At 43.2% G+C, this 10,402-nt stretch overlaps 1 protein-coding gene across 1 annotated transcript; it reads right to left on the reverse strand.

The window, feature by feature from the left end:
* Positions 1 to 7,137: 7,137 nt before the first annotated feature.
* LOC114792708 (small nuclear ribonucleoprotein Sm D2) lies at positions 7,138 to 8,183 on the reverse strand. The gene is made up of 3 exons (XM_028984066.1): positions 8,095 to 8,183; positions 7,723 to 7,902; positions 7,138 to 7,586 (listed from the first exon to the last, which is right to left on the reverse strand). Coding segments are annotated over exons 1-3 (357 nt in total). The 5' UTR covers positions 8,097 to 8,183; the 3' UTR covers positions 7,138 to 7,411.
* Between the last annotated feature and the right edge of the window lie 2,219 nt (positions 8,184 to 10,402).

A 10,402-nucleotide genomic window follows, 5' to 3' on the forward strand; every position in this document is an offset into this window, starting at 1 on the left:
GGCAACGATCAACTCAAATCACTGTCCCAGTTATATAATCTGTGCTAAGTGCACTTCACATCACAACAATTCTTCTGTTATATTGTTATATTAACTTTTCATATACATGCATCTCCTATATGACATACAGCAAAAAAAGGTATTTCTTCACAGCAGCGTGTTTCTCTTTTATCTGAAATTTAGGATTTGTGAGGTTTTTGTTTAAACATTTTCCTTGTGTATTTGTTTTCCCACAGTTGTGGTGTGAAGGAGGTGAGCATTTTATCGTTCATGATTTGAAAGCATAAAAAGGGTAAAGGACCAAATTGTTAAGGCTTAATAACTCGGTCACAGCATCTTCAGAAATGCAGCTTCATGTGTGAACAGGCAGGTCTGTGTGACCAGTGCCTCTATGGCTGCAGGACCAGGCTTGTCTACGCTGGGATACCTCCACCTCCCCATTTCCCTACCTGTTGAAAGTCACAACTTTTTATGTTGTAAGGTATCATCATCATCATCATCATCATCATCATCAGTTATGTGTTTCTGGTCTGCAGTGGTCAGGATTAAATGAAAGTGGTCCAAGGAATAAAAACATTGAACCACAACAGTGTCAGGGTCAGTGTAGGTTTCACTCAAGCGACACAATACATAAAATAGATATTAAAAGTGTACATTTCAGAGATGACATCGAGCCTGAGCTGCAGAGCCTTAGGAGCTCTGACACAGAGCCATAGTTACTGGAACCATCCGACCCCACTGCTGTGTCAGATGGAACCCGGATGTCAGCAGGGTCCCTTCCCAGTCCAGTTTCTCCCTACCCCTGCCTGACAATAGAGGGACTGCGCCTATCCAAGGAAACAGGGTGCAGCGGTTCTTCTACCGCCCGCCACAGGTTTTCCGCCGACTTCCCCCGTTCCCTGTGACGCTACTTCTCAGGATTCTGCTGAACAAGAAGAAACACAGCAACAAGGTCAACCATTATTTTACAGCGTCAAGCATTTTTTACATTTACATTTAAGGCATTTGGCAGACGCCCTTTTCCAGAGTGATTTACAACGTGCTTTCAAGTTATCATCGATGTCCCTGCTAAACAAGGACATACCATGAATCAAACCAGAGGGTCACCACAGCCACCACCACCGTTACAACTACAGCTTCAGGGATCTTCAAAGGGACCAGTAACATCATTGTTGACACATAATCTAGACCATGACACTGACTACATCCTGGACTCCTCCAACCCTACAACTGTAGGAATTATTATTATATCATCCCCAACCCTGCACCGACACCATTTGCAGGCTCACTCTACCCTGGAAAGGGGTCCCTCTCTGTATCACTCCTTCCCAATGTTGCTTCCTTTCTTTTTTCTCTCTCCTAGAGTTTTTTTTGTGTGGAGTTTTTCCTTGTGTGCAGAAGGGTAAAGTGTGGGGGGTGTCAACTGCAGGCAAAGCCCATTGAGACATACTGTATGTGATTTTGGGCTATATAAGAAATAAATGTTGTTGTTGTTGTTGAAGTGATCAGTTCTGGTTCATTAGGACCCCAACTATGAATACAACCTTTTTATTCACTCTGTTGTAGATTCTGTACACAAGTTTGAGAATAAGAAAGTTACAAGTTAATCTAAATGTTCTTTAAAGAGGAAGGTCTTGAGCTGTTGTTTGAAAATACTCAGTGGCTGAGCTGTTCTGACCTGAGGTGATGGGCTGCCATCCAAGATGAGATGTCGGTTAGACACGCAGAGATTTTGGAAGCAGCATGTATATCAGAGGGAGGAAAAGAGAAGATGTGTGTCGTCGGCATAGCAGTGGTAGGATAATCCATGTGAGGAAATGACCTCACCAAATGACCTTTACCATTAGAATAGTAAATACATAACTATGTACAGTGGGGCAAAAAAGTATTTAGTCAGCCACCAATTGTGCAAGTTCTCCCACTTAAAAAGATGAGAGAGGCCTGTAATTTTCATCATAGGTTTACTTGACTATGAGAGACAAAATGAGAAAATCACATCCTCTGATTTTAAAAGAATTTATTTGCAAATTATGGTAGAAAATTAGTATTTGGTCAATAACAAAAGTTCATCTCAATACTTTGTTACCCTTTGTTGGAAATGACGGAGGTCAGACGTTTTCTGTAAGTCTTCACAAGGTTTTCACACACTGTTGCTGGTATTTTGGCATATTCTTCCATGCAGATTTCCTCTAGAGCAGTGATGTTTTGGGGCTGTCCCTGGGTAACACGGACAAAGATTTTCTATGGGGTGAGATCTGGAGACTGGCTAGGCCACTCCAGAACCTTGAAATGCTTCTTACGAAACCACTCCTTCGTCGCCCGGGTGGTGTGTTTGGGATCATTGTCATGTTTTCATCTTCAATACCCTTGCTGATGGAAGGAAGTTTTCACTCAAAATCTCACAATACATGGCCCCATTCATTCTTTCCTTTACACGGATCAGTCGTCTGGGTCCCTTTGCAGAAAAACACCCCCAAAGCATGATGTTACCACCCCCATACTTCACAGTAGGTATGGTGTTCTTTGGATGCAACTCAGCATTCTTTATCCTCCAAACACGACAAGTAGAGTTTTTACCAAAAAGTTCTATTTTGGTTTCATCGGACCATATGACATTCTCCCAATCCTCTTCTGGATCATTCAGATGCTCTCTAGCAAACTTCAGACAGACCCGGACATGTACTGGGTGGTAGTAGCCTAGTGGGTAACACACTCGCCTATGAACCAGGAGACCCGGGTTCAAATCCCACTTACTACCATTGTGTCCCTGAGCAAGACACTTAACCCTAAGTTGCTCCAGGGAGACTGTCCCTGTAACTACTGATTGTAAGTCGCTCTGGATAAGGGCATCTGATAAATGCTGTAAATGTAAAATTTAAATGTAAGCAGGGGAACACATCTGGCACTACAGGATTTGAGTCCCTGGCGGCGTAGTGTGTTACTGATGATAGCCTTTGTTACTTTGGTCCCAGCTCTCTGCGGGTCATTCACTAGGTCCCCCCGTGTGGTTCTGGGATTTTTGATCACTGTTCTTGTAATCATTTTGACCTCACAGGGTGAGATCTTGCATGGAGCCCCAGATCGAGGGAGATTAACAGCGTGCATACAAGGCTACACTGGAACACCTGGACCCACCATGGACAATCAGACCAACCTAGAGTACATTTACATTTACATTTACGGCATTTATCAGACGCCCTTATCCAGAGCGACTTACAATCAGTAGTTACAGGGACAGTCCCCCTGGAGCAACTTAGGGTTAGGTGTCTTGCTCAGGGACACAATTGTAGTAAGCGGGATTTGGTTCATAGGTGAGTGTGTTACCCACTAGGTTACTACCACCCTACACAAGGAGATTAGAGTACACAAGGAGTACACAAGCTACATCAGCAAGTGTGTAGAGGATGTCACCGTCTCCAAGACCGTGTAGGGTAAATTAAGCCCAAATTTGCTGTTATGAATTAATTCACAAGCACGTGATTTCAGTAATTTATTCATAATTCCACGTGTTTGACACCTTGTACCCCTCGAGAGTCTCATGGTTAATTTTAATAATATACTGATCTTAGTAATGTGCGAATAAAGATGGTGTCCCCAGAATTATTCACGATTACTAACAAAAGATCTTAATACAGAGCTAGCACGATCGTTAGGTGTAGTGACCTTATATTTTAACACAGGAAACTCTGTACACCCTCCAGCAATGTCTTTTGTGGGTTTTATTGAACAGACAGACAGAAACATATATGACAAGGTTCCATCCATAAGTGAGTTCTGCTTGTAAGCACATTCTAACCAGAGGAGGGGAGAGAGTGAATATGAAAGTGATTGTCATTGTGATACACTGCAGCACAGCACACGGTAACACAACAAAATATGTCCTCTGCTTTTAACCTTGGTGAGCAGTGGGCAGCCATGACAGGCTCCTGGGGAGCCTTGCCTCTGGTTCTGAAACCACAGAGTGTGAAACAGGATGATCTGGCTTGAGATAATAGTGCATCTTAATGCTGAACCAAGCTACACATATAATGGTGGCATCCAACCTGTGTATGTTCCCTACAACTTCATCACCCTACCAAACCACAAACCCTGGTTCTCTGCTAAGCTGCTCAACCTGGTGAAAATCATGGACTCTGCCTTCCAGTCCAAAGACAAAGATGCTTATTCTACAGCCAGAGCCAACCTGTTATGGGCTGTTAAGGAGGCAAAGCAAGCTTATGCAGAGAAAATCAACAGCCACTTCACATCTTCAAAGGACACATGGCGCATGTGGCAGGGGATCCAGACCATCACGGGCTACAAGCCAACACATTAGGCCTGTAGCAGGCCCCTTCCTGTGAGATGATCTGAACGACTTCTTTGCATGGTTTGAGGCAGAGATCAGGGAGTCACTGAGGAAGACGACCCGTGGAAAGCAGCAGGACCAGACAACATACCTGGTTGGGTGCTACAGGAATGTGCTGACCAGCACATCGCTGAGTTCAGCCATGGTACCTACCTGCCTTAAAACCACCAATATCATCCCAGTGCCAAAGAAGTCAGCTTAGCCCTGCCTCAATGATTACTGGCCAATAGCACTCACACCCATGGTTACAAAGTGCTTTGAGAGGCTGGTTCTGAGACACATGAAGACACAACTTCCACAGGATCTGGACCCACTTCAGTTCGCCTACCGGCCAAACCACTCCACTGATGATGCAATCTCATCTGCCCTTCACACAACCCTCTCCCACCTAGACAAAAAAGCCATGCCAAAATGCTGTTTATTGACTTCAGCTCAGCATTCAATACTGTCATCCCTCAGAAACTGATAAGGAAGTTGGACCTGTTGGGAATAAGCTCTTCACTCTGCAGCTGGATCTTGGACTTCCTAACAGACAGGCCCCAGTCTGTGTCTATAGGATATAACACCCCAAGGTCCACAGACTGAGCACAGGTTCCTTACAGGGATAGGTGCTAAGTTTGCAGATGACACAACAGTAGTGCGGCTCATCACCAACACAGATGAGTCTGCTTACAGAGAGTGCCAGATTGGTGCCAGAGTAACAACCTGACTCTCAATGTCATTAAGACTAAAGACATGGTTGTCAACTTCAGGAAGAAACCGACTGTCCCCACCCCACTGCTCATCGATGGATCTGCTTTTGAGATCATCAGCATTTTGAAGTTCCTGGGTGTGCACGTGACAGACAACCTCTGTCCTGTTCATGGTACAGCAAGTTTTACTTTTCTTTTATAGAGATCAGTACAGTATTTAAGTTTTAGTTAGTATAGTTTAGTGTGTTTATACAAATATATTTTTCTTTCTTTTACAATTGCACTATGGCTGTCTGTGTGAAACAGTATTTCAATACACTGTATACTGTGTATACTGTTGTACTGACAATAAACCTCTCTTGAATCTTGCCAGTCCAAAACCAGTCAAGGCGGCCATGCCACCACTGGGCACAGACATCCACGATGTATCACAACTTTCACTTTCAGACGGATTTTACAGAAAGAAAGATTTCAGTCTGTACAATTGCGCCATCTACTGTCTATATTGTAGCATCGCTATAAAAATGCCTTACAGCAGGAGTTCTCAACCTTTTTCAAGCTGGCTCCCCCCAAAGCTGGTTCATTGCAGTTGGGGCCCCAGTGCCAACCCCCCATTACGTCCCAAACACCACCTTCCATAGATAGATAGATAGATAGATAGATTGCCCTAGGCTATTATTTTTAGGTTGTAGCCTAGTGGGTAAGACACTCTCCTGTGAACCAGAAGACCCGGGTTCAAATCCCACTTACTACCATTGTGTCCCTGAGCAAGACACTTAAGTTGCTCCAGGGAGACTGTCCCTGTAAAATACTGACTGTAAGTCGCTCTGGATAAGGGCGTCTGATAAATGCTGTAAATGTAAATGTGATTATTATTATTATCATCAGCAGTGGTAGGTAGGCCTATCATCATTACTAAACTATTGTTATAATTGGCAGTACATTATTATTATTATTCTTGGCTCAATGTTTAATAAACATGGCCTCAAATCATCCTGATTTGTGCACGATTGTGGTATTTAGTTTTGAGTGCAGTCATTGTCGATGTGAAAGGAAGGAGAATCTTAAAGGTGACGTCACAGAGTTCAGGATATTCCGGCACCAATGCTGCCCAGAATGACGAAAGAGGGTAGGAGCAAAAGAGTTCCTTCAGTCTGTCACTCTTCAGTTCAATAAGCTGTTCCTGCATATCAATTGATATCTCGTTTGCTGTGCACACAAACGGATCTCGAACCCACACAAAAGAGCGATAATCCTCTTTAAAGTACGTCGCAAATTGTTTTCTCCTTGCTGACAGGTGCTCAGACCTGTAATATTCCGTTATGTCACGCAACACCAATTAGCTCACAGGATTTTTATTACATGCAACACCTCTTTCCTGTATTTGTATTACAGTAGTTTAACAGACAGGGAGGTAAGAAGACATTCATTAATCTTTGAATAATGCAGTGGGAAAACTTTGCAGTGGAGCCCGACCAGCTACTACCACTCTTTTGGTTTTTCATCTTAGTATTGTACTGTAGGCCTAATTCTACAAAACTTTGAATTGTGCATTTAGTGCAGTAGATATAGTTGTATTTCACCGTGTTAGTTCTTTGTTTTTCTGAAATAGGTGCTAGTCTTGTGCTTCTGGAAAAAAATGCTTTTGCTCATTTTCAGTCAGCCCCAGAGTTCACTACAAATGGATACCATCCCTTTAAGGACATAGAGCTGGTTCCCTCCACTTCCAGTGACATTTGCAAAACTAGATTTACAGTGTCAGAAGGGTATGTGTTCTCTTTTGGTAGGCTTCAGATTAGTTCATTGGCATTTTCTTTTAATACTTAATTGAATGTCAGCATTGGCAATGTAGGATAATAATTTTAAAACAAGAGAACTTATTTCATAAATGCGTCCCTGTGCAGATGAGGAGAGTCACCATCTTACTGAAACCGGGAGTACAGGGATACTGCTGCACTTGATGCTTAAATCTTAATTCCCGCATTACACTTCCTTCAGGTCTTTTTTTCATTACATTGACATTATAGTAAGGTTCCATTTAAATGTTTTGCAGTAACACTCCCACAGTGTTGTTTACCCTTGACAAATAAAGCAAATTTGTTATAATAAAGACATGGTTATTTATTATTAAATTCAAAAACAAATATGTGAACAATACAAAATCATTAAGTTTCTGTCTTGTTAGAATTAAGGATTAATCATCTTTTACGTGCATGAAATTCAACGCATAAAGATGGATTTTTAAAATGACTGGTACTAGCAAAACTGCTTGAAAAGAAAAATATTTGAACTATTCTATTCCTGGTCCACAGCCCAGGACATGGAGTTTCACACAAGCAACAAACTTAAAAAAACCTTTCCTGTAAATACTGCCTTATTTTCCAGTGATGAGAGGGTTCCTGAGAACCACGATGACTGAGTCTCCACGCAGGAACATTTTGGAGATGTAACGGTCCTTGTTGACAGGCTTGGATTTCTTTTTACCCTTTCCACTCTTTGGTACCTCTGTCCACATTTCTTTCACATTCTCCAGAACCATGTTGCAGTGCCTACGATGACAAATCAGACAACACAGGGCTGATAAAGGAAAACATATACCAGTTTACCTAACTGGATATTCAATATGGTTACTACACCAGCAGCTGCGTTCAGGAAGAACGTGAAGTGAAAAGCAGATCCAGGTACCTGTCGAAGGCCTTGACTCTGCCCAGGAGCTTCTTATTGTTCCTGCAGTTAACCAGGACCTGTGTGTTGTTTTTCACCGACTGGGTGAGGACGGACAACGGCCCCGTGTTAAATTCCTCCTCCTCCCGCTTCTGGAGCTCCTCCGGGGTCATCTCAGATTTCGGCTTATTTAACAAACTCCTGGAAAAACGGCATGATCTGCGTTACAGCGACCAAGGACCACGGTGAAGATGAACAGAACGGCGCAACAAACGAACTCATCAAGGGCACAAAAAAGTACAGCTTGCGCTTGATATTTATGGTAATGTGAGCATCATTTGAGCTGGACGCACAGATTAGACCATTAAAATGCACAAATAAGTTTTTACTTACATTTTAAAATGGCAATACTGAGCCGAAAGACCGCGTTGAACCGAGTAAGCAGGCAGAGTTAAGGCTGACGGCGTTCACAGCGCCACCGCCTGGTGGGGAGACGCAGCATCTCTTGTCCAAAAAGTCACACACACATTCGTTTGACCACCCTTTGCCTTGATTATGACACGCATTCGCTGTGGCATTTTTTCGAATAGCTTCTACAATGTCACAACATTTTTTCCATTCAGTTGCATTCATTTTGGAGATGGTGGGGCATTTGGACTACTTGACCCTTACACTCCCCTGACCGGAAAACCATTCACAATCTGTCACTGACTGACAGTATGGGGTGCTTTGAATTCCTGAGTGTTTGCACCAGCTATTATCTGTATAAATCTGCCTTGTGTGTATCATGCATTCGCCGAGTCATTGTGTTTGTCATGTGTCCTGTCTGGTGTTACCATGCGTACTTTGCTTCCTTGTTTGTAATAAATCTGCTTTGCAGTGGTAGCTGGACGAATCCTGAGCCGCCAAGGTGCCACTGAGCTGCCTCTGAGCAAAGCACACACTGCTCCCCTGGCACCTGGTTGAAGGGTCAAAAGCAGAGGACACATTTCGTTGTGTGCACCATGTGCTGTGCTGCTGTTTCACAATCACTTCACTTTCACATGTATATAAGTCGAGCGATTGTGTCCTTCATGTCCCTGCTGGCTTCTGAAAAAACAACAGGGTGTTACTAAGTATGTCCAAACAGATGTCCAAACTTTTTCCTCTGGCCTCCTTATCTGTGTTTTGTACATGTATGGGACCAAACAGTCAGGCAATGAGCACAAGATTTTTTGTTGGAAAGCAGGGTTTTAGTACCCAAACATTAGAAAGGGCCCAAACAAATGAAAAAGGGCCATAAAAGATGTCAACTAAACAAACCTAAATCAAACACTTAGACATCACTTAAACATAACTAAACTAAACTCCCACACAAAAAGACAAAGAGAATACATTATAAACTGATAACAATACCCCAAATCCTCCCTTAGAATCCCTACATGATGGTACAGCCAACATGGTCCCCTTCAGAATATAGGATTCCTCAGCCCTTGGTCTCAGCTTTGCCCACACAGGAAGTGTCACTAGAAGGACCGCCCCCAAACAGCCCAGGTAACTCAAACAAACAAAGAGAAGCTGATTAACATTTTAACAAGGTTTAAGCAAAATAAAATGATATTAAAGTAAACTATTGTGGGTTGTATGGAGTTATTTTTAATAAACTGTAAATAATAAATAAAGTGCAGAAGGTGTTGGTGCACTATTACCCTGTGTGGCAGCAGCCATCACAATGTAAATGGTTAAAATAAATATATAACATTGCCTGCATTTACAGTGTATATCAGACTCCCTTATCCAGATGCATTACAATCCGTAGTTACAATAACATTCCCCCTGGAGACACTCAGGGTTAGGTGTCTTGCTCAGGGACACAATCGTAGTAAGTACAATTTGAACCTGTGTCACTTCCCCGTCTAGGGGTTGGGGAATGTGACAACAAAGGAGAGGGATGTGTGAGGTGTGAATACACACATACCAAGTAAAATATTGTGCATTTATTTACAGTAAGAAGTGAACAACAAACCAAAACCCAGAGTGCTGTACATATCAACAACAACAACTAACAGGAGGGACAACACACACACACAAAAGGAGAGACTATGTACAGTTTACACACACACACAACTAACACAACACTGACCACACTAACACAATATTATCTATCTTTTCTCCAACACTGCCAAACTCTCCTCTCTATCCTCCTCTGGCTCCACAACAAGGGCCCTGTCTGGTGGCTGAAGTTGTCCTTAAATGCTCCTGTCTGATGGGATGATTGGTAGACAGATGATGCGGGGATAGGTAGGCAGAACCATCAATCCCAAACTCCACCCAACAAACAGCCTGAAAGGGAAAGACACACCCCATACACAGAGCACACAAACCACTCTACGGCCCTAAGGACATATGGGGCAGTGGTGGCCTAGCGGTTAAGGAAGCGGCCCCGTAATCAGAAGGTTGCCGGTTCGAATCCCGATCCGCCAAGGTGCCACTGAGGTGCCACTGAGCAAAGCACTGTCCCCCCACACTGCTCCCCGGGCGCCTGTCATGGCTGCCCACTGCTCACTCAGGGTGATGGGTTAAAATGCAGAGGACAAATTTCACTGTGTGCACCGTGTGCTGTGCTGCTGTGTATCACATGTGACAATCACTTCACTTTATTACTTTATTATAACACCTGTGACTTTGTGGTCTTCTGGTTCATAGATGAGTGTATTACCCA

The sequence above is a fragment of the Denticeps clupeoides genome, chromosome 6 (genome assembly GCF_900700375.1).
Source record: "Denticeps clupeoides chromosome 6, fDenClu1.1, whole genome shotgun sequence".
NCBI lineage: Eukaryota > Metazoa > Chordata > Actinopteri > Clupeiformes > Denticipitidae > Denticeps > Denticeps clupeoides.

Bases quoted from the DNA above. Each gene is read 5' to 3' on its own strand.
- LOC114792708 (XM_028984066.1), bottom strand. The intron at 7,587-7,722 runs GTACCTGGATCT...TTGTCATCGTAG, and splicing joins AGAGTCAAGGCCTTCGACAG to GCACTGCAACATGGTTCTGG.